General features: G+C 36.9%; 2 protein-coding genes and 1 long non-coding RNA gene across 5 annotated transcripts in view; 1 reads left to right on the forward strand and 2 right to left on the reverse strand.

Annotated features, from left to right (window-relative positions):
• The first annotated feature begins 2,296 nt into the window (after positions 1-2,296).
• On the forward strand, positions 2,297-15,621 carry SMNDC1 (survival motor neuron domain containing 1). Of its 2 annotated transcripts, XM_044751045.2 has the most exons (7): positions 2,406-2,546; positions 3,780-3,899; positions 6,506-6,695; positions 8,554-8,696; positions 9,317-9,478; positions 11,312-11,465; positions 11,924-15,621. In XM_044751045.2, the coding sequence occupies exons 3-7, from the start codon at positions 6,693-6,695 to the stop codon at positions 12,059-12,061; spliced, it is 600 nt and encodes a 199-aa protein (XP_044606980.1). In that variant the 5' UTR covers positions 2,406-2,546; positions 3,780-3,899; positions 6,506-6,692; the 3' UTR covers positions 12,062-15,621. The 2 variants fall into 2 exon arrangements, with proteins under 2 accessions (XP_070339522.1, XP_044606980.1); XM_070483421.1 differs by lacking the exon at positions 6,506-6,695 and having other exon boundaries at positions 2,297-2,546.
• LOC123278345 (uncharacterized) lies at positions 8,753-9,425 on the reverse strand. The gene is made up of 2 exons (XR_006515692.2): positions 9,290-9,425; positions 8,753-8,891 (listed from the first exon to the last, which is right to left on the reverse strand). It is a non-coding gene; the product is annotated as an uncharacterized lncRNA (long non-coding RNA).
• Positions 15,622-19,247: 3,626 nt separating the features above from the next.
• MXI1 (MAX interactor 1, dimerization protein) overlaps positions 19,248-26,851 on the reverse strand; it is an 81,594-nt gene continuing 73,990 nt past the window's right edge. For both annotated transcript variants that reach the window (XM_014865714.3, XM_044751036.2), the window contains exons 4-6: positions 25,889-26,003; positions 25,103-25,274; positions 19,248-21,037 (exon numbers count right to left, since the gene is read on the reverse strand). In XM_014865714.3, the coding sequence (XP_014721200.1) occupies positions 20,874-21,037; positions 25,103-25,274; positions 25,889-26,003 (451 nt within the window). In that variant the 3' untranslated portion in view covers positions 19,248-20,873. The remainder of the gene's footprint in view (positions 21,038-25,102; positions 25,275-25,888; positions 26,004-26,851) is intronic.

Raw genomic sequence — 26,851 nt, forward strand, 5'->3', positions numbered from 1 at the left:
AAAAAAAAAAGAATGCAGTCTGCCATTTAGCCAACATATATTCGTTTACTGCATACTCCTGTGCCCTGCAGTGAGTTGGCACATTTCCAAAGGCAGCTGCTACACTCTAATTTTCTTTAGTATTTCTTTAATTTTCTTTAGCAGTGATAGGAAATAATTGTATATTCTGATGACAATTTGGGGTTTTAAAATCTTGTTTACTTACTAGGTTTCAATAAAATAAATACCAGGTTTAAAGAACTAGAGGTTTTAGATACTAATAATTTTGAGGAATAAACATGACTAAATTTGAATTAATGTTTTAAGAAAAATTAGACACTGAAAGTAGATTTTGACACTTGAAAGGAAGCGGTAAGTCAGAACGCCTATTTGAAGCATCACTGTTAAAGTTCACACTTGCTCCAGTTTTGTCTTCAATAGCATCTAGAATCATTACGAAAATTAAATGAATACATGTAAAGTTCTTAGAATGGTGCATGGTACCTACAACTGTTATCATCTCTTTGTGAGAACTAAAATTCAATATAGCTTTTCTTTCCAAATATAATCGATGTCGCACAGAGGGAGAAATTAAGAGCAATCTTGCAAACAAAAGCTTATCAAGGTGATAAAGAAATCTATACAGTAGCTTATAATAAAATATTTCCCTATTTTCCGACCTAAGAGGTTCATGAAGAGTTCCTATTTGAGAGATTTTCATACAACTATATAGTTTATATTCAAGGAAGATCCTCTTGGCATGGTTAAAATACACAAGGAGAATAAGAGCGGGTCCGGGCCGGCCACTTGGCAGAGAAGTTAAACTCCCGCGCTCCACTTCAGCGGCCCAGGGTTTCCCTGACTTGGGATCCTGGGCACCGACCTAGCACCGCTCATCAAGCGACGCTGAGGCAGTGTCCCATATAGCAGAACTAGAAGGGTCTACAACTACAATACACGGCTATGTTCTGTGGGCCTTTGGGCAAAAGAAGAAGAAAAAGGCAACAGATGTTAGCTCAGGTGCCAATCTTAAAAAAAACAAAGCAGTTATAAACTACATTGTATTTTAAACAAATTTCTACCCTGTTACGGAAAAGTACATCCTTTATGATTCGTCTTCTCTCTTAACTCTAGCTGCACACTGCTGCCCTCTGCAGGATTTTCGATTCTTTCAAATTGACTGCCATCCCAATCATACTCACAAACCTGATCTTGTTTCCATCTTTACAGGTTATCTAACTGACTATGAGGAATACGTGTGCGTATGTAGAGAAAAAAAGGAAAGGCCCCTTGGGGGCGGGGGGGGCGGAGCAAGGAGGAACTGAAGAAAGATGTGAGTTCAAAAGTTAGCCCATCTGAGAGGAGGGCCTTCTTAAGGGTGCCACAACAGACTCCAAGCCCCAGAAAAGGGTCTTTCTTGGCATTCATGCAGCCTCTTTGTGTTTCAGGCCTTTATCTTCTCTCTTTTTAAACTAGTTTTGTTTTTTAATTGTAAAAAAATTACATAATTTTAAAAAAGAGTAAACAGTAAGAACGGTAATCAGTGAAAACCTTTGGCTTCCACTCCAAATCTCGATAGGTTTGTGTATCTATCCGGAAAGTTTATATTACAAAATACACACTTAATGCGCATTTCTTTTTACACATAGATAAACTATTCACACCAGTCTGCTTATCATCCAAGACTATAACTTGAAGATTGTTCCCTATCAGGCTAGATTAACCTACATAATTAACTTAGTTAAAAAACAAACAGGCTGTAACAAAATGTTTTAAATAAATCCATCTCCTCTCCAATAAGCTCTCCCATAATTAGCTTTTTGTTGCTACTAAGGCGTTTATTATTATATAAAGCAGTGGTCCTCAAACTTGAGCGGACACCGGCATCACTTGGAGGCTTGCTAAAAGACTGCTGAGCCCATCCCCAGAGTTTCTGATTCAGGAGGTCTGGGTTGGGCGTTGAGAATTTGCTTCGCAATAAACAAGCAGGCGATGCTGATGCTGCAGGTACAGGACCACACTGTGAGAAACAACCACTAGCCACGAATGCTGCATTAAACCCCGTTCCTCCCACCTCCCAGCACCGCTCGCCTAAGAAGACATACACAATTACCAGCCTGGAAACCCCAGAAAGGACCCAACAGCTCACACACCCAAAAGAAAACTCTAACGGCTCCCACTCAGAGCCGGAACTGACATAAAACCAACGCACGTCCGGCTCCTGGCGCAGCCCAGCTACGCCATTTCCTCCTTACTAAACTCCGCCCACTCTGCGTCCTTAACGCCACTAAGGGCGGGCGGCCTAGAGGGTGCTAGTAATCACGTGAGTCGAGCCATGTCTCGCGAGGGTTTTTAACCTCTCGCGATGCTTCATCCGCCTCTGTCTTTTCCTTCTTCCAGTGACCGGCTTTTTTCCCCTCCCCCTCACCGCCGACCGAGTTCTTCCTTTTCAGAACGAGTGGCCTTGTTGTCGCCGCGGAGATTTTTGCTGTCGCTGTCGCCACCGCCACCACTGGGCTCTTTTGCCCCGACCCCTTCCCGCCGCCCCGCCCCCAACCCCACACAAGGTAACAAACCCGGTGAGGGAGAGAGTAAGGCCTCGCCGGGCCCCGGCGTCTCCCGAGTTGAAGCAGAGGCCTGAGGCGGGGGAGCCGGCCTCGCCGGCGAGGCCTGGGCGCCGGCGAGAGCGGTGGGGGCCCCGGGTGCTTCTCCCGCCCGGAGCTGAGCCCTCAGCGGCCCCCGACGGGTTGGGGCTCCGCGTCAGAGCGGCGAACACGGCCAACAGGGGGCCCGTCGGGCGGGGTCGGGACGCGGAGGCCTCCTGAGGACATCCTGGGCCGCTCCGTGCGGAGCCTGTCCGGGGGCGGCGGCTCCGGCCCCGCCGGCGTCCGCTGAGCTCGCGTGTTCGGTTTCCCTGGAAGCTGACGTCTGAGTTTCGAGGTCGGAAGTAATGGAGCGAGTTGTGGCGGGCTTCGCGGTGCGGGTGCTGGGGCGGAGGGCAGCGGGCTTGCTCGGGCCCTTTGGAGCCCTTCCAGGTTCCAGGCTGTGGTCGGACGGGACTCGTAGGACAGGGTCCTCGGGAACCCTGTAGGTTTGCTTCCAGATCGAGAGCGGATTCTCTCGGATCTTTCAGGAGAAGAACGAGCCGGATTTGGTGAGGGCAAGTTCCTTAGAATACCTAAATGGCAGAGTATTTGTGCTGTCTTGTACTGAACAAAACTGCATCGGCACCATTTAAGGGACTGGGTGAAAGATTTTTGCTCTGGAGAAGAGCTTTTAAACACTTATTAATTGAATAGCTCACGTAGAGAGAGTAATTTGTGTAGTTAATCCAAAAGCCATTTATATTTGGTTTTGGAAGTATTCTTGAGTGCTTAAAAATAATTTTGTCGGAAGTCTCTATTCTTCTAGCAGATTAGTGCTGTGTGTTTTGTGGTGACGATGTAACACCCGTGTTAATTGAGCCGAACACAATGCCTTCCCTGTTACAGGAGTTTTTTTAAAAAAATGACAAATCCTCCTTTTCCCGCTTATCTGTTGTTTTTTGTTTCTCTTTCTATATGGAATTTATCTGACATGTTTATAATCTTCAGAATCCATTGCCTTGAAGTCTCTGGTTTGGCTCACAGCTTTTCTCTGAACTGAGAGGAAAGGTCATGGTGATAAATTAAGCTGCAATGATTTATAATAAAGAGTTAAGAGCAAAATTGGTAAGGGTTAATTCAGGCAAACAGGGAAATTATTTTTGGTGGTGGTGGTGTTTGGTTCAGTTTTCATGATTTTACCCTTATTTCCCCTAGATGTCAGAGGATTTAGCAAAGCAGCTGGCAAGCTACAAAGCTCAACTCCAGCAAGTTGAAGCTGCATTGTCTGGAAATGGAGAAAATGAAGATTTGCTAAAATTAAAGAAAGATTTACAAGTAAGTATGAGGGGACACTTACAGTTACATTGCTTGAAAAGAGTCTTTTTGTGTTTTTCCAATGATTTGTTGCTTAGAATGTATAGGTACCCAAAGCACCCTTTGGAGTGGGTGTCCGCCCACTTAGTGGGTGTCCACTTATAGGCATATATGGCTTGTAGAAGTAGGATTGCTTCCTCAGTTTTTATACATCAAATTGAGTGAAGCGTTATTCTTTGTTACGTGAATCTTGGATGCTCATATAATTTTTAAAAATGATATTAGAAGTCTCTCTTAAACTTTCTAGAGGAAAGATATGTATAACTTTACAGTGGAAAGTGCTTTTATTTTTAAAGACCTGGCAAAGGAAATTTAGTTCAAAGGGTAACTAAAATTAAAGGAGAAAAATATAACCTGATTAAGATTCTTTTTAATGTCACAAGATTCTCTGAAAACGAAATGAGTGTGTTTTTTCAAAGCTAGCCCGTAGCACTTTGTATTGAAAACACATAAAAATATCTAAAGAGATACTTGTTTTCTGCATAAATGTCACGTAATATTTGAAGTTAAGGCTAGGTTTTACAGTGTAGTTGTTGACACTTGTTGAAGTTAAATTGATCTAATTGAAAAGGAGATTTTAATTTACATTGTTTGTTTGTTATGGGAGAGTTCACTAGGTATGAAACCTGCTCTTAAAAACTTGCTCTGGGTTTTCAAGACAAATGTAAAGCCATAATAGTAAATATCCTTTGTTTCTCCGAACACTAGGTTGATTAAGAAAAACACTATGTGATATTTGTAAATATATGACTTTGCCTCTTAACAAATTTGAGAACTTAAAATTCGCAACCTGATTTTTTGGAAAGTTTTGAAAGGAGTTTTGATTAGGTGGTCTTTCTTTACTGATTCAACACAAAACTTGAATCATCCTTATCCTGAGTAATCCTTTCCCTTCCTTTATCATCCTCTTGCCTATCAAAATTACTAATATTTTAGGAATATTAGAACTGCAAATAAATGAAACTTATTTAAAATGGGGTCCAGATTCAGGATTCTAAAAGAGCTTATCTGGGCATAATAAAGATGAGTTGAATATTTTCAGGTTCATATTTTGGATTTAGGAAGCTTGTAAAGTTGCAATAGTATGTTATTTTTAAAAACACAGAAAACAAGACCCTTCTTCAATATGTAGAAGTCAGGCCAGTGGATTTTAGGGTGCTAGGCAATAAGAAAAAGACATATTGGGAGCAGTTTCTCCCACTCCCAGGCCGACTTTTGTTTGCCTCAGAGAGAGATCCTGGCATCCCCTCATCTTCTTTTACCAACTTAAAAGCAGGGTCTTTTTCTTTGAAGAAAATAAAACATTTTGTACCAGTCTTGGGTATATTGCTTCCTGGGCAGTGGGAGGAAGGGTATATGTGGAACTGGTGGAGGAGGAGTTGGGAGTGAAGCTTGAAACAGCATTATTATTAGGTCTTTTTAATATTTCTAGAATAAATTGTCAGAGTCTGGGCAGAACTGCCTTATATGACATGGTCTACAGTGGAAAGTACTGTAGGGAGAGAGACCATTGTGGTAGACATTGTAGTAAGCACGTAAATGACTGACTTAGGGCTCATTGATGACCTAAGGGTCATTTATCTGTAAAATATCCTCTTTTCTATAACCATTTAGAACATCACTGTCCAACAGAACTTTCTGTGGTGATGAAAATGTTCTATGTCTGCTGTGATACCGTAGCCAATAGCCACATAGGGCTACTGAATATTTGAAATATGGCTAGGGTGGCTGAAGAACAGAATTTTTAATTTTATTAAATAGCCACATGAGACTACCATATTGGATGGCACAGATTTAGAAGCTTAAGTTCTAACACTTCAGTTAGTAGTAATACAGAATGCTTTTCCTGACCAATGTTGATCACAGTTTCCTTTCCTCCTCTTTCTATCATGAAAAAAAAATTTCATTCTGGTTTAGATATAGGTTTGTTTTGAACTGCAAATTATTCAAAGATGGAAGGCATCATTTAAGGTTAGATAAAATTCTGAAAAGTGTTTGGATATCTGCTTCCACCTAGTAATTGTTGTCTGCATTGACTACAGTTACGGCTTCTATTTTGTCATGGGTTTTTTAAAAAAAATTTTCCTCTTTTTTTCTCCTCTGCTTTTTGGGATATGCCTTGTGCCATTGATTTAATTCTGCCTTTTGTATTTCCTAAAAAGTCTGTTCAGACTGATGACTGAGTTTGTGGCCTCCTTTATTTTCTTGAGTTCCTCTTATGGAATATCCTTAACCTGGTTATGAATTTGTTTGCCCTATCATTTGACAAAATACTCTTTCTGCATTTTTTTCAGTGACTTCCATTTTGCCAATAAGGATCTCCTTATGTACTGTCTTTCATATAAAATAAAGTTACTCAGCAGGCAGGAAACTAATCTACGAAAGTCCTAATTGCCTTTCTTCTTTCATGTAAAAAAGTCGGTATAGTGAAATCCAGGCTAGCTAGCTGACTAGCTCCCCAGGCAGTCTATGATAATCACAAAAATAGTCAATTTATTAGGCTGTTTTGCTGAATAAACTGGTTCTAAAGGAGGCAGGGGTCAAGTCACTTGTCTCATATATTACAGTGGCTCTCTGCATCCCCGAAACGCCTTCCTTCAGTAAGCAGAGTGCTTGAGTGCACCCCCTTTGACCTGCTGATATGTAGATCACAACATCTGATGCTTCCTGGAATTACCGATTACTGTAACTGCTGCCCATCTGTCGATGAAGGAGCAGTTTCAGAACTCAGACTTGGGGGAGGAAAAGTAATTAATGGTATGTACCTTTAAGAACCCCCTCATACATAAAATAGTGTCTCTAATACTTTGATACATATGCACATGTGAAGAAAAAAATTTAGAAGGGTCTCCAGAGTTTGTTGGGATGGGTATGTAAAACATGGCAAAGTGAAAGGACAACTAGGGATAAATGCTCTGGATTTTTTTAAAAAGTGTCACTTAAGTGCAGGGCTCTGAAAATTCTTTGTAATATGCACAGCTTTTCAGGACCCTTTTCTTTGGTGAAATGTATTTCCTTATGAAAATGTGGTGGGAAGATGTTGTAAAAGAAGTAGAGTTCTAAATCTGATACCTACAGATGCAGAATTCATGTTTGTACTCTAGTAGTGAAATGATACCTAGATAAATGGAATTATTTAATGATAGGGATTGTATGGGTTCTTGAGTCAGGCTTACTGGATTACATTCCTGGCCGTAAAAGTGGTTAATTAAAAACAAAACTGGATAATTACTCTCCTCCTTTGTATAGTACATGATCTGTTTATTTGGAAGTTCTTTGCTTTATTTGCAAGTATTGTCTAATTAAAAAGTATTTGAATGGCTACTTGGCACCTAATAAAACTTCATTAAAGCTACTACTTGACTGAATTTTTAAGTCAAATCTGAGACATCCAGTTTTTTTGTTCACAAAATTTTTTATTCACAAAACTGACCTTTTTCCACGAGCTAAATTTTTTTTTTTTTTAGGCTCAAATATTAGTTTTTCAGAAATAGCCAGGAAGATTTAGAATCTTTAGGAAGAGGTAATATTTAACTTTCTTGGCTACTGAACCAGAACTACTATTATGAAACCTTAGTAGGAGCCAGAAGAAACTCAGTACAGAGTTTAACTTGCTAATTTTTCTCCCCAAACACACACAATGTGATGTTTTAAGCAACAGTAGGGGAACAGGTATGCAAGTTCTTAAATCAGATAAGATGATGCATAATATGGATCTTCATTAGAGTAAAAATATAGGAGATAGGTAGCAGAATCTCTCAACTTGTACTGTTTCTTAAGTTTTCTAACCAACCCTAGTAAACACCTTTGAATGAAGCTAGTAAGTGTAAGCCTGAATTAGAAAAAGTATTTGCCACACAGAAAGGCATTGCCTGTCTGTGTGTGTGACATTTATTTTTCCCTGTTAAATGGAGCTGTGCTAATGTGCTTAACAGAAAGATATTGGGATATTTTAAATCTAACCTGGTAATTTGCTTACCCGAATGGGCTAAGTTTTACAATAAATAAATAAGAAGACTACTGTTTTCTTAATATATGCCTACAATATTTTAGTAGAAATACTATGAGCAGGAGCATTTTTATTACTAATAAGGCCACTTCAAGTGTTTGAGGGGGAGAGGGAGCACGTTGGCTGTGCAGTTAATACTACTGCCAAGTAATGCTCTGTAAAACAGCACAGTTGTATGAAATATACATGACAATGATATGGGATAAAATGATCTTGAACCTAGTTCAGTCCCTCATAATTGACTATTTCTCATCTTTAGAGATCTGTTCAGCTAAAATAGGTGCTTAGAAATAATGTACGGTACAAGCTCGTCTACTCTATTTCTGTTAGTATTTGAGGTTAATTAAGCTGAAAGGCAACTGTCTGGGTTTAAATCCCAGCTCTACCCGCTGTATAAAATACTGTATCTCATTTTCTACATGGGGATAATCATAGTACCTACTTCATAGTATTTTTATGAACTGCAAGTAAATGTGTAGAGTACTTAATAAGTGCTATGTGGTATGAGAGCTGTCATCATCAAAAACTGAAAGAACTTGCCTGTTGAAAGTAGGTGACTATGTGAATTATAAAAATAACGTTATTGTTTTTGTTTTTCCATTTTAGGAAGTTATAGAACTAACCAAAGACCTTCTGTCAACTCAGCCTTCTGAAACTCTTGCAAGTTCAGACAGTTTTGCTTCTACTCAGCCCACTCATTCATGGAAAGTAGGAGACAAGTGTATGGCAATCTGGAGTGAAGATGGACAGTAAGTGTAGAAAAAACTCTAACTATAACATGAAATAATAAAATACAATGGTAAGATGTTTTTGAAATACCCTATTTTAATCTTTTTATGTAGCCAATATGATATACAGAGCCAATTTGATTGTGGGGTGGTTACCATTAATACAGTAGGTTTTAGCTTTAGGTTAAGTTTTGGGGCAGAAGATTGGCTTGGATCCTAGAGGAAAGAAAAATGAAAGCAAAGGAAAATGAATGGATATTTTAAAAGATAATCTAAATTATTTTTTCCTTATATTGAAAATTGACTGAATGGTTGGTATCTTAGACTTCTGTGAAGCACATTGAAATTATTCCTGTAAGAAATATCTTAAAGAGACTGACTAAAGCACATTTAGTAGACATGTAAGAGACTTTCCTGATAATGTTTTAATTAGGACTTCTTTTTTGATAGATGGCTAACTCCAACTATTCCTTTATATTATCTTTGTTAAAGGGCCATTTGATTGGACATATGTAATTAGACACATGTAATTACATCTAATTACATTAGACACATGTAATATTTGAATCACTGCAGTTTAAGTCTTGTAGGCTGAGTACTAAACCTTTACTCACCTGCTTACAGCCATGATATCTTTACAGGTGTTATGAAGCGGAGATTGAGGAGATAGATGAAGAAAACGGTACCGCTGCAATCACCTTTGCTGGCTATGGCAATGCTGAAGTGACTCCACTGTTGAACCTCAAGCCTGTAGAAGAAGGAAGGAAGGCAAAGGAGGACAGTGGCAACAAACCCATGTCAAAGTAAGTAACTTTGACTTTAGCATTTTAAGTATAATCTTCCCCGTTTGGGTATTTGAGGTAGTCTGCCGAATTTATGCAGGCTAGATTAGGGTAAGAATGTTGTAATACTGTTTACCGTTATCTTGAAGATCAGAATTATAGGGTCAGTGTTGTCTGTATAACTACGTAAAGTGATGACATTTTGATTCCCACTTAGGCATTCAATAAATATTAAGAGGATACTATGTACCTCTCATTAAATCAGGTGCTGGGGTTCCACCACAGTGAAGACGATCAACTCGGGCCTTCTGACTGAGTTTATAGTCTAGAGAACAAAATACGTAATAAAAGAAGGACTTAAGTGTAGAAGTTATGAAGGGAACATAATGGGTCCTTCAAGGGAACAAAGAAAAGGTAGCTAAGCTGCATTTTAGTCATCAGTTCACATTTCTTTGAAAAAATGACATCTTAACTGAGATTTGGGGTCGGGGGAGGAGTTAGCCGGGTAACAAACTAGAAGGTATGACCTTGGGCAGGCTGCTTAACTTCCGTTTCCTTATCTGTAAAACAGGGTTGTAGTATCTACATTATGGGGTTGTATTAAATGATAGCATTAATAAGGCATGTAGCACAGTTCTTGACATGTAGTAAGTGCTCAGTAAATGTTTACTTTTTAAAAAGAAAACATGGTGGGAACATAGAGGTAACAGAAAGAAATTCCTGTGGTAAAAACTTGGGGCTGAAGGGTGTGTAGTTTGACAAGAGAAGAGGTTAGAGAGGTAGAGGCCTGACCAGAAAGAGCTTGAAAGCCAGTGATGCATTGAAGTAGAGGGGATATAATGTGATCGGATTTGAGCTTTTGAATGATCACTGGCAGCAGAGACAAGGCAGCTACTGCTGTGATCCAGGTGTAAGAGAATGGTGGCTGGAACCCAGGGAGTAGCAGTGAGGATGGAGAAGTGTACAGTTTGACAGGTATTTAAGAGAGAGAATTAAGAATATTTTGGTTAACTTGTTCATATCTGACACAATTTCCTATCGTTTGGATTTGTCAAGAGTTCTCAAACTTAAGTTGCTGCATAAATATATTTGAATTTTGGAAAATTATATCATCTATTAAAATAACATTTGAATTAAGCACCCCAATAAGAAAATCAGATCAAAGAACAATAGAACATCTCTGTTTTTAGTCTTTAACATCTGTGTAAAAAGCGGCTCTTAGCTTCATAGTGGTCATTATATGATACAGAGGAGTCTAGATCTTACTGCCTCTTTTTTAAAGACTTCTTCATCTTTCTTATGGTGAGAAGTCAGTGTTAACTGAGGAGAAATTACTGAGAGAGCTTTAGAATCAGATCCTGTTGAGAGTGTTTTTGGAAAACCCAAGTTGTTTCTGTTTTAAGAGTTGTTAGCTATGATTTGCCTTTGTGCTGCTGTGCTCTTCCGATCTAAATGAAATAAAGTTTTAGCTGTACTGAATCTCTCATACACCTTTTCCAAATGCAGCATATTATACTTGCTAACTATTGATTTAGAAATTGATAAAGGTTCAGACAGCTACTAATGTTGAAACTCATTCCTAAAACACAACTGGCAAAAGTATGTAAAGGTCAAATGAAGAGTCATAATTGAAATATTTTATTTACGTGGGTAATAGATAGTTATGTTTGAAAGCTTTCAATGTAATTTCAAATAACATTTATTTCTTAGTAGTGCTGGGTGATTGGCATTGATACTAGTGTTTTTATTCATGGAGAGGAGAGTGTATACATTTATAAGTGTTTTTGTTTTTTGGAGTTTTTTTGCACTGCTAAATATCTCCAAGGAAGTCATTTAGCTGTTATATCCTCACAGAAAAGAAATGATTGCCCAGCAGCGTGAATATAAAAAGAAGAAAGCTTTGAAAAAAGCACAGAGAATAAAAGAACTTGAGCAGGAAAGAGAGGACCAGAAGGTGAAATGGCAGCAGTTCAACAACAGAGCCTATTCTAAAAACAAAAAAGGCCAGGTTTGTAAATCTTTTCATCATACTTTGTAAATTTGAAAAGTACAACTGTCATTAAAATAAGATTAAAATGAAAAAGCAGGTACACAGATTTTAAAAAATACATAACTAGATCTTGAATTCAGAATCTACTTCAATCTTCACTTTGGCTTATTGAAAAGTATCTCCATTAGCCAATGTCTCTGCAATAGAAACACTATGAATGAGAGTTTATGTCAAGAATTAGAAAAGATCTAGGTTCTTTTCCTTCTACAAACTAAAATTTGAAAAATCTGCTGCCTTACATACTGCTTAGAGTCAGTGTGTTGAACCCTGCCTGCTTTGTTAACATGCCTTATGCTGGGCATCACTGGTTGTTTTATTTAGAAGAGCACTCAGGTTCCCTTGATGTACTTTTCTTTGTAAGTGTATTTTGATTTTTTCCGAAACTAATCAAGAATGATTTGTGTCATTTTTCCCAGGTAAAGAGAAGTATTTTTGCTTCACCTGAGAGTGTAACTGGCAAAGTTGGAGTAGGAACTTGTGGAATTGCTGATAAACCCATGACACAGTATCAAGATACCTCTAAATACAATGTCAGGCATTTGATGCCTCAATAATCAGAAAAACTGTTGGATTTCATCTCTGCAGGGCTTTACATTTACCTTTTTATCCTTATATTTTTCTAAAGGTAAATTATTTGTTAGATGAGTAAGGAAGATACCATTGTCGTCATTGTTTGACTTCAATAGAATGAAACTTGAAGAGATTGCATTTGATACCTATTCATTTAACTTTTTTCATTACTACTACCAGTGTTTCCTCAAAGTTTGTTGGATAAAGCAACTTTTCTAGATAGATGCTGCATAAATACAGCACTTAGATGAAATGTTGATTTTTCCTAATATCAGGCCCCCACTTAATGGATGGTAGATACTTTTTGTAAAGTCCTAATTTGGAATTTTCACATGCTTTGAACATGCCATATATTCTAACAATTCACTGGAACATCAAGGCAAAATATCAACCTGCTAAAGAGATCTTTTCATTTTTTTTATCTTCAGCTTAAACCTCACTGTTGCCTAATTAAGCCTAAAAATAGGTTAATTTATAAATGGTAAAGTGAGGTTTTTCCTTGTTTCCTAAGCCCGTTAGACCATCTCTAAAATTGATCCAGCTCTTTTATTCTTTTCATTGGGTTTTAGTTTTGTATAAGAAACAATGTTTAGGACCAGCTACCTTTTCTAATGTTTTTTTTTGTTTGTTTTGTACGTTTGCTTTCTTCTTGTGTTGATTTTTCATTTATGGTAGTGGTACCATTTTTTGGATGTGTAATGTTTATATGAGAAAACAAAAAGCTGATGTATAGCCCTGTATACAGTGTAGATACTATTTTTGTAAAAAACCAAGGCTAAATTAATGAACAAGAGTACTGAATGTTTCATCATTAAAAATTTACTGTATTTCTTGTGCATTAATCTGACCATAATTTCCCTGTATATTATGTTCATGTAGCTGAGTTTGTAATTTTTGTTAACTAGATCAAGGTGTCAGCATTTCTTGGTATAAGTGAACGTCACAGTTATCCTGAGTTGAGTTTAAGCCAAATATATGCATAGAAAAGGGCCTTCCTATTAATGGAAGACGGTGATTTTTAGGATGTGTGTTAATTTCAGTTTTTGTATGTTTAACTTTTATTAAATAAAGTGTTTTTAAAATCTCCAGGGTGTGTTAACAGAAGGGTGAAGTCTTAGCTACCAGCACTGATAGAGTGATTAAGCCTCAGTATACTTGCATACATTATTTCCACAGAGAACACTGAGTATGTGATAAAAGTTTCAGTAAATCTTATGTACTCCTTCCATTAGACCTAAGAAATTGGATCCTAAAGAACAAACCAGTTTTATTTCAAGGCTTTGTGGTGTGTATACAAGTGTTAAATTTTTGGTAGAAGGGAAAAAGAAAAATTTTTCTTTCATGAATTTTATTCTTTTACTTTTGGTAAGTTGAGGCTTTTAGGAGGATAGTGATGAGTGGCAGAATTCTTTATATTGCCCCTCTACCTCCCTCCCAGCCCAGGAGATCACTGTTTTTTTTTCCTATAAGTGATGGCCATAGGGTAGAGCATGTAGGACAGAATGAAAGGTGAAGTATTTTTTTTAATACAAGACACAAATTACAGTAGAAAAAGGGCTACTTAACCTGAAAAACTTGTAAATTATATTAATGTTCTTGTTACCAGTGTAACAAACATCTTAAGAATGTACTAAAAATCAACAGTATCCTTAAAGGACTGCAAGAGAACCCTTTGAATTAAAAACCATTTTTAAAGAAATTTGATATAATTGTGTTAGCACACAAAATGGTTTTTGGTGAGATTACCTTCGTACGTTGCAACAGTAGTTCACCTAGTGTGTGTTTGTGTGGGCAAGACTCTTGTACTAAGACTTGTGCCTTCTTTGACCCAGGGGCCTTATTTTCTGCATGTTAATTTTCCTGGAGGGTTTTGTAGTAGGAGAAAGAAAAAGGAATAAAGGTGAACGTATTATATAACACAGTTAAAAAAAAAAATAGGCATATAGCATGAGATAGGGGGCCTTGTGTCAAAGACCTGGATGTGACCCCTTGAAAAGTCCTAGTGTCAGGATGATGGTAGGGTCTCTGGACTTAACTAAAAGGACTCTTGGGGAGATAGAGTACCTGTCTCTCTCATAGTGTGGTACTGGAAGTAGAGCAGATGCTTAAATTGAAGCATGATACCAACAGTATTTTACAAATAAAGATGTTAAGCTCTCAACATTCTAAAACCAAATATAACTCTTGGTCTTATGAAACTTTGTTATAAAATTTAATGTATAGTTTCCCCTCTGTCAGGAAAGGAGACTTGAAGCTCTGAAACTAACACATTGAACCATTAGTCATTTATGGCCCCCAAGTAGCTATGGTTGCATGTGTCTTCTCAAAACTTGACACCTGACTGTTATTGACCATTTCAAAGAAAGAACAGTCCTAACACTCTCAAAATAAGTAAGGTTTTAAATTTTAATATTAATCACACATAACAAATGCTTTTTTTAATTAACATGTAGAAAGGCCATATTGGAAGAGCAAGCACTCGGAGTCAGACTGCTGTTTGAATCTTGGCTCCCTTATTTATTACCTGTGTGCATAACTCCTGTTTGCCTCAGTTTTCTCAGCTGTAGAATGAAAATAATACCTATTTCATTAGGTTGGGAGGATGAGTGAGTTAATGTGTGTAAAGTGCTTAGTAGAGTAGCTGGCATGTGGTAAGCACTATAGAAGTGTTTACTGTTACTGTGCAGAGTGGTAATGGTGAGTATCTGATCTTTTTTCCTTAACGTGAACAATAACAATTCACATTATAATGGATATTAATGTCCACTGCTTATGATTTGAGGCCCCTAATTATAAATGTATTACTGAAATGTTAACAAATTACTAAAGTTAGATGTTTAAGTACATTCTAGTAAAGGTTTAAATTTTTATATTAGAATATTTTAGGGCATGTTTCTTAATGGGAAGGGGATACAGATTATAATAAAATCACCCCTAATGCTTGTTTGAAATTAAAGGAGGGTTCCTGGATCTGGGTCCTACCCCAGACCTATCCAGGCCAAGGTATGGCTGGTTTTGAACAAACCACAGGTGATTCTGATAACACATCCCTGGCCAAGACCTATGTTTTAGGTTAAATGTAAAAGCAGTTTGATTGGTTTTTGAAATGAAGGAGCAATTACCTTAATAAGTGGCAGTTTTGTTAGCCCAATTATGAAGACTATTTATCAAACCAAAATGAAATGCATCTATTTAACAACTCATTTTTTTAAATGCTTGCTTTTGTCACAGTGAAGGATGTATATGTGTTTCAGTTAGAATGCAGTTGTAATGCTGAATGTGTCTGCCTTTAAAATAGCACAGGCAAACCATCAGGTAACATAAAAGGAAAATCATAGTTTTGTAAGTGGTATGTGTCTAGATTGTAATTATAAAAGGTGAACAGTAACGAATTCAGCTAAGAAATATTTTTAAACTTTGATTTGGCTTTTTGCCTCAACATGGATATTAACTGAAATGTAAAAGAAGAAAACCTATTAAAACCAACAAGATTTTATATTTGTTAAAATTTTTAGAGAGTTCAATAAATATCTGCTGAATTGCATTAAGTATTTGTATTATACTATGAAGCAACCAATTAGTATAAATGATAATTTACAAGTTCAACAGTAAACGTAAACATTCTTTATATCTAGGATTTTTGAGTTGCAAGTTAAACTGAATTTTCACTGCAGTGGAGAGGAAGAGCATAGCAGGCAAAATAACAGGTAATACTGTATTTTAAACAAACAAAAACCCAAGTAATTGAATCCCCTTATACTATAATTTTTTAAAAAGCATATCTATGTATATAGATGTGTTTTTAAGAAACAAGAGGTTCAGAAATCAGTATTGACATTAAGAATTTGTTTTCACCTAGCCAAAAGTAGTAAAAGAAAACGTAAGATGAAGGTGTTAGATTTCTGTGAGGTTCTTCAATTGCCTTTTCTGCCTTTCAGCTTATGTATAGAAAGGTGGTTCTTTTGTGTCCTTGGGTAGGGTAAAGCAGATCTGAGAATAACACTGGCCTTGTGGTAGTTGACAGCTGAACTAGCTAAAAATATCAAATTTTGGATACTTAAGTTATCTTTCAGTTCCCAGGAAATAAAAATTGGCAATTTACTTCCACCAAGCACCTCACAGTTCATTTTTACAAAACCAGTACAGATTTAAGTTACTGGAATTATTAAAATTGTAATTTGTGTTTCCCCAGTTGTCTTTCGTAAGAGAACAGCTAAAGCAGCCATGGTTATACTCAACAGAAAAGGTCTGCTTTTTGTTTGAAGAGCTACTTTCTTAACTTGAGGCCCCAAATCATGGTTATTATCTTGCTGGCTCATGATTTCCCTTTCTTGGTGAAACTGATGTGCTTTTGTTTTTTTCCCTTTCAAAGCCCTGTACTCACTTTAACAATATGCAGTGAATTCCTGACCAAACAACAATTCAGGCTTGGAGGAACACTTGACTCTATGCTGGGAAAACTAGAGTTGAAGCCTGAGATGTGCAGCTAGGCTAGTCTTAATAGATGGTAATTGTCCAATTGTTACTGCTCAGAAGTATGCAGGAAATAGGAGTAAGGGTCCCTTGGGTTGTTTTGCCCAGAGTTTTTCCCTCCAAAAGTGTTGTCAGGTTTAGTTGACCTAGCTTTCAGAGTAAGTGTGATGAAGCTGCTAATTTAGAAACAACTGGCTTAAATTTGTATTTTTTAATTTAGAGATATTTTATGTCTTTACAATGCTATTCTGTGCTCTGGTGTGAAAACCTAAAATAAATATCCCAGTCATTGCACAACCAATAAAGACTTTATGCATTCTTCCATAGCGAAGAGCTTGAGGAAATGGAAAAAATTCCAAAATTATAGGCAGTTAGTTGGCAGTACTTTAAAACAGCTTCCTTTAAGCCATTTCCCCTTATAATTTATGACTGTGTAGAAGGTAAAACAGAACCAAGAAGTGGTCAGCCAGTACATATTATTTTAAACTACACTGATTATTTAAAAGAATCAGATGCATTCCATGAGAACACTAGTTTCCTAATAGATATGGTACATGGGCCAAGATTTTTTTTCTTTGCAAGGCCAGCACTAAATATTAACTAGGACACTCACTTATTATGCAGTAATTACTATCAAGGTATAACATACTCAAGCTTAGTTTTTTTTTTTTTTTAGAAAGACCAGGTAATCACTAAAACCGATGATAGATCAATCTTATAAAGCCTTTATTTAAAAAATTCTATAGGACATCAAAAATGACTTCTTACAAAGTATAACCTGCCACGGAATTTTGTGAAAATGAACCATTTTATTTAATAGAAGTTTGTTCCTGCAAGACCCAGAGTCATAATAACTAAAATTCATGATTAAGGATGAAGAAATTAGAAGGTTGCATTCATCAGCGAAAGTAGAGTACAAACCTCTTAATTTCCTTTTGCGCTACAAGCTCCTAGATAGGGAGGGGGTTAATTTACATATATCGGTTTTAATCCTTACAACCTTTCAAGATAGAGGTAGTATTTGTAACAACTTTTCAGGAGGAAACAGGCTCCATGAAGAAATTAAGTAACTTGCTTAGGGTCCTTAGCAAACGTTAGAACTGGGATTTAAACATGACCAGAACCCTTGTTCTTCCCACATTATCCTGTTTTTGGTAGGGAGTATGTAATTTTTGAGGTGGAAGGATAATAAAAGAAGAAAGGGAAAAGGCAGCTAGTTGCTTCTTCAAGTGGAAGAAGAAAAACTCACAGAAAACCTTCCCCCAAGAGGCTAAACAACTTTCTCATGAGAAATGACCCTGGAAGCAGTGTGGCCTTGTTAGGAGCTTTGCCTCAGTAATCCTCACTGCCTTTTAAAATTCTTTTGTAATGCTAAAAGCTGTCATTGTCACGGGGACTAGAAAAGGCATTTCCACCAGAGTTCTCGTACCTATTCTAATCAGAAACTAGAGTCACAATGATTTGATCAGAATCTTTGGTAATAATATAGACAGAGATAGGATTTACCTGTACCTATTAATAGCTCATTCAGGCATTTTACATACAGGGTAGCTTAACTCAGGTTAATGAGGACTAAATGGGAACTTCTGGACTTGTTTTCAACTGGAATAATAGTGTAGCCAAAGGGATTCCTTAATGTTATTTGGAGAGCAGATAATAGGAATGACAAATAGCTTTGTGTCCTACCTGAAGCAGATTATCAGATACCTTAAACCATCTGCAGTTAGGTTTACGTGGCATTATCAGTCAAGAAGGCACCTATTTAAATTATAGAACAGGAAACTTCAATGATTCAAACTGCCATTAATTCCAGACTACTGAAGTAGTATCAACATAGACATTTAGGAGTTAGTTGCCTCTCAAGGTGTGGAAGCTCATTCACATTGTTTCCTTCATAGAGAAGGGTGGTACAAAAAGCACTCGGGTATTCTTCATTCACAATTTTTATTTCTTGCAATTAACTTTTGTATCTTCAAAGTCGATTTGTCTTTTAAAAAATTAAAACTTCTTACTCATCATACAATCCACACCCTCCCCCAAGGAAAACAAACCCAGGGAAGGAGTAATTTAGTGGGCAGTTGAAATAGGTACTATAGGTTTGTGACAAAGGCTTCCCAGCCCACCATCCTATACACATACAACAAAATGGCAGCACCTCAAGTTCACCTGAATGAATTCCCAAATTCCAGCCCTAGGCAAGTGATGCAAGTGAATGCCATGGGAATAACAAAATGGAAGCTTAGTCACTGGCTTCCATTTCTTTTCCATGGTAGTTAGCAGAGTCTTCAAACTGTCTCACTTGGGAAAGTCAAAAGTAAGCAAGTATATAGAGCAACATTTTGACCCAGCCAGGAGTAATCATTAATGAAACCAGAAATAATTTACCTGGGCCACAAAAATGAATTTGTTTTATCATGTTTTTCATTAAGTCCCCAGCACCTGAAGTAGCAAGTTCTAATAATGGGCTTCTAAAGGCATGCAGTTTTCACATATCTACTTCAAAGAATTTCTTCCACTCAAAACATAGCACAATCAAGGATAAAATATTTTTGGAGGCACAGGAAGAGCACAAGAACAAGTAAGTATACGCTGATGCCTTGTGTATGACCAAGATGGTACACTTCATATATAGAAGCAGTGAAAGCTGTTAAAGTGCTACTTACAAAGGATAGTCTAACATTACACACACAACTCAACTCACTGCTAAATATGGTTGTCTTTATTTTCTTTTTCCTTGCCCAGCCCTATCTAAAACAAAATAAAACTACAGGACTGAAATTAACAACCCATTAAAATCAGCAATAAGTTATGAAAATCATAAAGCTTTTTTTTTTTTAAGTAATTAAGGGTAGTTAAATTATTTAAAGTATACAAAGTCCAAAGATCCAGGGGTAAGGTCTCCAAGAAGGCTTCCTGGGGTAAGGGAGAGGGCCAGGGGGAAACCTTGGAGTTTGAAAGACAAAGTGAACACATGACATCAAAGTGCAGGCTAGAAATTTCACTTAAAAGAAAATAACGTTTCTGAAAATATTGATAAGAGCAACAATAGCACCTGCACAGCGGGATTGTGAGGAAGAGAGAGACAGCCCGTAGGAGAACGGAAGCAAATCTTTACATTAAAATGAGACAAGTGCCAAACTTAACTATGTTAACTATGATAGTGTGTCTATTATAGATATCAGATGGTTAAAAGCTGGTAAAAGGTAATGATTCTAAAACAAAACAAAAACAGCATTGACCTTTTTTCTACGTAGCCCAGACCTCATTTATTTTGTGCACTATAAAGAGTGAGGTGTGAGGTGTTATCATTATCAAATGCTGCATCAAAATAGATGATTTTTTCCCATGTGTTTTTCCACTATAAAAGACATCTATGTTTTTATGGACAAGCTTTAAAAAGATGTCATTTTGGTTTTCAACACATACAAACAGTTATCAAAATCTGAAATAAAAATGCTGCTGTGGCTCAGACCTTGGCCTGCTAATCTGCGTGCACAACTCTTCTGGCCCACGCAGACACAGAGGCACGTGAAGCTTTTTCCTTCTGGCCCCTCAATCCAAACTCAGGCCCTGTGTGGTAGAGGCTGTCATGTACAGACTGCCCCATGCTGCCCAAGAGCCTAAGAGCAGCTGACTGTTGAGCTGGCGGTTGGGTGCCCTAGTGCTAACAATGCAGGATAAGGTTAGCTTGCTTAGCATGGAATCCAACAGAAAGCTGAGCTGCATGATGATCCCTTTCAAAAGGCTTCATGGGAGTCTCTCCTTTGGCAGAGCATGAAATGAGCTTTTTTTTTTTTTTTTTAAGAATTGATCATCCACAGGCTTCATGATAAGCTGTCCCAGGCTGAGTTTTAATAGCTCTTTAGCTATCCAAGATTAATGCCTGATTATCTTGTCTTGTCATTACTATAGGTTTGATTTTGTTTTTAGGACCATAAAGCTCAGGAAGGGTTCATAATCCCAACCTTAAGTGTGTTTACTCAATGCGGTATGAGCAAACTAGAAAAGAAAAAGAGGATGGAATCTCCAATGTCCTCTTTCAAATCAACTAAATCAAATAAAGAAAACTTCACACAAGTTTTCTGCTGCCATTAGAAATTGTGATTTTCAAATATGAATATTATGAATATTTGTTCTGCTGGGGAGGCTCTGCCCCACTTTTTGCTAAGTATTTACTTAAATAGAGGTCTTTTGACCCTTTTGTTCAAGTATAGTTTTGTTTAGTTTTAAAGAGGAGACTGTATCATGAACCCAATTTAGGAGATTGTTTGGATTGAATTGGCCCAGTGAATATTTTGCCCTGCACTGTTGTCATGCTGGGTTCTAGGAAGTGAACGAAAGTTTGACACTGGCACTGGAGTAACCCTCGTCACTCCCAATACTCTGCAGGCTGCTGTGGTCATCAATGTCACTGATGCTGGTGGTACTGATATTGTCCACTTCTCCATGGGAGAACTCTGTGCTTTCAACATCCACTTCAATCTCCTCTGCCAAAGGAAAAAAAGGAAGAACATTAGTAATCTAGTATATGTGCATTTTCAAAAACTAACAAGGCATGTGGAAAAGTGATTACATTTTGTAGTATAAAATAATTGTTATACAAGCTTATTATCAGTGATCTCTGGAGAACAGAAAGAAAGGTGAAGAGACACAGGGATATATTTTGCAAACAGGAATGTCTGGTATACACTGGTGGTCTCAATTTAGGCAGCAAGTTTACTTAAAGCCTTTGACGCCAGTCCGTCTGGACCTCCCACCAAAATCACTTGGCCTATTTGGGAATTAGTGCTTAATATTAAAAGATCCCAACCCCAAGTGGTTTAACGACATCTGTTTTGCATTTAACTAGAAGCTAATTCTCAGTGATATTTATTAATCAGAGTTGCCTTAAAGGGGGAAAAAAAGCATAAACTTAATATAGGTAAACTAGAAAATTTATCCATCCAGGCCTTTGGTGGTATCATTCCACAGATGGTTATACAGACTTCTAGGATTCAGTGCACAAAATAAGCTAGTCATTATAAAGTAGACTCTGAGAGATTTGTCTTCAATTTTCTTGCATCAACTATAGCTTGAAATGAGGGCCTGAGGCTTAAAAGTCTTTGGATTATAGTGAGATCTACAGTAAAGATTATAGTAAAGGCATTTGAATGGTGGTATTTAACTTTACTTCAAAAACAAACATGAAAAAGAAAGACCCTAAATGCATTTATGACCCAGCTATCCATAGATATCTTAACTGTTAAATACTATATCTACAATCACCAATAATACATAAAAAGCAATAAACATTTTAAAAAATAAAAAGCACTTGAAAAATTGTTTTCTCCCGTAACAGAATGAACTCAAGATTCTTCAGTTTTCTTAAAACAAACTCAAAGCCTGATGTTTCATATTTGGCACTGACTTTAAGGATTCACACTGATCACAACTGCTTTAGGAAAAGTGGATTCTTGCTGAGCCTAAGAAGACAGAGTAAGTTATTTCAAAGAGTATAATTTTCAAAAGGGCTTGTTCCTTCAAAAAGTTTTAGAGGTCTGTTTTTAAAATGCAGGCAGCTGTCCAAACAAGCTGTACAAATAATCCTATGAATTCATAACTATTTGTTTCATATCCATAATGCTTCACAGCCTATTTAGTGTTTCCCAGTATCACAGAACACTCATCCAACCTACAATTAGGAAATAAAATCGAGATCTATCCAACAGTGCATGCTGAATTCAATCAAAACAAAGTAAAATGAGAGACTGCTCTAGCCCCATGGACTAGAAAAGAACACTGGGAAAGAGGGCCACCAGATAAGAACAAGAATGGTACTAGATAAGGTACAAGCACACTGAGAGTACTAAAAAGATGAGAACTATTATGATAAAGATGCATCCTCTCTGAAATTTGGAGGTGGGATGGGTACAAAGAGGAGAGAACAGCAGGAAGTGGACTAAAGCATGAAGACCTGACAAGGTCACACAGCTAGTAAGCAGCAGAAGAAAAGACTAGGACCAAGGTCTGCCTCCTAATTCAAGGTTATTTCTGTGACACCTCACTGTCACTCATAAATGTAGCATGTCCTTGAGGTTCTTGCTGCTGCCTCTGGTGAATTTTTGTTCTTCAAAGCTGAGTGCCACATAAAAACAAACTTTTACATAGCAAAACAACAACAACAAAAACAACAAACCCAAGGACTCCTAGGGTTGTGTTAAAAGGGATCAAAAACCAATGTGAAAGTCTCCTACAGAATATGGGAAATTTGAGTATTAAAAAGAATGACTGCAATGAAGTGGAATGCATTCAATACATGAAAACATATGAGTTCATAAGATAATCAAAAACCAACAGCAAAACAAAACACCTTGTTACCTCTGGAGGTTGCCACAGCAGCAACTCATTGTTCAGAAAATAGATAAAGCAAAACCCAAAAAAACCAAGCATTTATCCCATCTTCCCTGTATGGACTTTTACTTCAGGGCAACCAAAAAGCTGACGAGGAAATGTTCTTTATAGAAGAAAAAGTTGATAAATGCAAGAAGAATGACAGAATTCAGAAATAACTATTTTATAACACCTAATGAAATGAAATAATGATCAGGGCAACAATCATCAATGATTGCTAAAACTATTAAGTGAAAGGTGGATACATTTTCATAAATGTATCAAGATGACATCACCTAAACTCACTGACCAATGTTATCACTAGAGTGAGACAACTAGACATAACACTGATGCAACAGGAAGTACACAATACAACCTATGAAGTATTCTTGCCTCAAAAAAAGAACTTGAATTTAATCAAGCCACTAGACCTACCAACCAGTTTACAGGAAAGACGGGGGACAGAAGAACATGTTAAATAACACCATGAGGATTCCATTAGTCAAATCTAATATGTGAGAAATTCTATAAGAAAAATGACCCAGTTTCCCAGTTTCTACAACAAATAAATGGCACCGAAAAAAAAAGTGGGGAAGGGAAACTATTATAGATTTAAAGTATCTTAAAAGACACAAACAAATGTAATGTGAACTTTGTTTGGATTCTAATTCAAACATACCAATGGTAAAGAGCCATTTTTGAGAAAATCAGAGACTGGGTATTAGATGACATTAATAAATAGGATTATGTGATTTTATTAATTTTGTAGGGTATTATAATAATAATATTGTGATGTTTTCATAGTCTTTTTTATTAAAGATAAATACTAGGGACAAAATGATAATATTATCTGGGATTTGATTTAAAATATTCCAGAAAAAGTGGTGAGGCTGAGGGTGGTGGTGAATAGATGAAAGAAGAATGACAGAATGTTGATAGCTGTTCAAACTGCATGATGGGTACATAAGTTCATTATTGTACTTTTGTGTATGTTTGAGAATTTCCATAATAAATCAAAATAAGAAATTCTATAAATTTTCTTTTTTTGTTTTAGAATCCTTAAGATCTCATCAACTCTATTTTCCCAAATGTAAAACTTAAAATCACCAGAGTTCACCTCTGTGATCTTTTACTGTGGTATGAGGCCTGATGTGGTGAAAGCAATACACGAATAGATCAGTGAAATTCAAACAATTTCTTTTTTGGCTGATTTTTGTTCTTTAATTCTGCCAAAGACAAATATTCTGGGACAGATGGAAAGAGAAATGGGGGGTGTGATACTTTAAAATACAGATATAAAAATTAACATCACCAGTAATAAAATATATCAACATCATATATCTTCCTGATACAATGAATTAAGAAGGGCACAACATCACTTCTGTAATATTTCTTCCCCCAAATGTATAACCTCAATCTAACAGAGAAAACATCAGACAAACCCAAATTGAGGGACACTGTATAAAATAACTGGCCTATAGTCTTCAAAAGTGTCATGGTCATGAAAGAAAGACTGAAGAACTATCTAATGCAATGTGGGGTCCTACATTGGATCCTGGATCAGATAAAGGATATTATTGGGAAAACTGGTGAAATTTGAATAAGGTCTATGGATTAATTGTATTGCGTGAATGTTAATTTCCTAGTTTCGCTAACTGTATTACGGTTACATAAGATGTTAATATTAGGGGAAATTTGGAAGGGTATATGAGAACTCTACAATTTTCTACAGAAAATTTACAACTTATCTGTAAATCTAAAATTGTTTCAAAGTAGAAAATTAAAAATACATACATATATAATCAAGAAAAAAAGTTCTATGCAGTCATGCACCACATAACAATGTTTCAGTCAACAACAAACCACATATACAACAGTGGTCCCATAAGATTAGTGCCATATAGCCTAAGTGTGTAATAGGCTATACCACCTAAATTTGTGTAAGTACACTCTATGGTGTTTGCACAATGACAAAACCCCCAACGACGCATTTCTCAGAATACATCACCATCATTAAGCAATGCATGACTGTAGTTCATACAGGCATTGTTAGACAATGATGTGACTACACAAAATTTAGAATGATACAGTGTTGGCCAAAAAGAAGCAGCAAATACAGTGACTCCCTAAATCCAGATACAAGGATGCTTAGTATTTCATTAGGGAAGAAGTACACTGCCTACCTCGCTCTGAATCAGAACGATCTGAAGAAATAGTGGATCCAATGCTGTCCATTCGTATTCGCTCCATCTCCTGAGGACCCTGCAGCTGTTCCAGTCGCCGCTTTAAAAATCTCTGTTCTCGTTCCAAGTTCTCTAGCTGGTGCTGGCTCTTCCTTTCAGCTTCTTCAAGTTTCTAAAATGATAAAATGATATTTAAGTTTGTATATAGTCCAATACAAACAATAAAACTGATTTGTACCTAAAATATCAAAAGTTTTCGTCTTTGGCAGAGAAAACATGAATGAATATACAAGTATGTGTGTGTGTATAAAAACATACATAAATACATATTTTTAAACATCAAAAATAGTTCTTCACTTTTTTGTATGTGTAATGAATGCTACATTACTAGAACAGTATGGAATTTTTAAAGTCTGTAAAGTTATCTCCACAAAAGAGACACTTGCTCTGTAGTCTAGTTTGATGGAAAAATACTGAGGGACACAGCCAAATGAAGTCACCTCCACCAGAGGGCACAACTGCCTTTCTTCTGGGTGTCAGCAGAGTAATTGTTATTTTCCTAGTATTCCCAGCTCTTCAAATGGCCATGCTGTCAAAACAATTTAGTTTAATCAGGTTACGTTGCTCCCATCAGATTCACTGATAAATTTTTAGAAAGATTTCTCTTGAGGTCAGTTATTAAGGAGGGCATGGTGAGCTAGCTGATGTATATGAATAGGAATCATTGCTTATAATGAATCTGGGACCGAGAGAATCAGGTGCAAATATGATAGCAAAAATTCTCACCTTAATGTGTGCTTTGGCTTTGTTGAGCAAACCAAGTGTTGTGTGCCTGGTGCAGTCTGGTCCTAGTGGAATCAGAACTTTTAAGCGTTCTAAACACAGGCGCAGATGAGCTCGTCTAAAAAAGACAAAAAAGTCAAATTAGCACAGCCTGAATATTCCACTAGAAACATCCTAAAACCTGTTTTTTAAGACAAATAATTATTTATACATAATTCAGTCTATAACTATGTTATACTCCTAAATCTTCAGTTTCAAAGTATCTGCAAGTGCAGGCATGCCTACTGATTTTCAGTCTCTGCCATTTCTGTTGTACTCTGGAGACACTGGTCATTTCATATTATTATCCCCAGTGGTAATCTCTGTCAGAGATGATTTAATTTTTAACCTGCCCCATAAACTGTCTCAATTGTACTAATGTGGAAGTAGGAAAGCATACTAGGGCAATTGTATTTGATTTTGAATGCCTAAAACCACAGCCTGGAGTAGGGGTTTTCAGCAGGGGTACCCCAAGGGAGTATAAAACGTTCACAAATTTCCATTTCCTCCTTCCCACTTTTTACACACACATACACCCCTCTCTACAACTGTAGCGATCCTACAGTGTTACATGTTATTATGTATTAGGTTGAACCATATGAAATTTCTGATATTCAACCATTTCTCATTTATATGAATGGCAACTTCATATGACCCAACATAAAACAGAAACAGAAAAATTCTGTGACAACCTAGGATAGTGTTAGGCAAAAGATACTGGCCCTGTCATCAATTCTAGCCACTGAAACAACAGCCCATACAACAGTCCCCTGCTTCCTAATATTTAAGGGTACCAGTTCGTTAGCTTTTAATTTTTATTTCTCTCTCTCTCTTCTCTCTTACTACCCACCTCCGATTTTCTACACATGGAAAAAAGCCAGGTGACAAAATTCTTTACTAAAAGTCACTGTATTCTTTAATGCGTCC

The sequence above is a fragment of the Equus asinus genome, chromosome 2 (genome assembly GCF_041296235.1).
Source record: "Equus asinus isolate D_3611 breed Donkey chromosome 2, EquAss-T2T_v2, whole genome shotgun sequence".
NCBI classification, from domain to species: domain Eukaryota; kingdom Metazoa; phylum Chordata; class Mammalia; order Perissodactyla; family Equidae; genus Equus; species Equus asinus.

What these genes read in the sequence shown, in the direction of transcription:
- SMNDC1 (XM_070483421.1), top strand. Translation starts at nt 3,780, where the DNA reads ATGTCAGAGGATTTAGCAAAGCAGCTGGCAAGCTACAAAGCTCAACTC. An exon ending in ATCTGGAGTGAAGATGGACA is followed by an intron (nt 8,697 to 9,316) that starts GTAAGTGTAGAA and finishes ATATCTTTACAG; the next exon opens with GTGTTATGAAGCGGAGATTG. An exon ending in GGCAACAAACCCATGTCAAA is followed by an intron (nt 9,479 to 11,311) that starts GTAAGTAACTTT and finishes ATATCCTCACAG; the next exon opens with AAAAGAAATGATTGCCCAGC.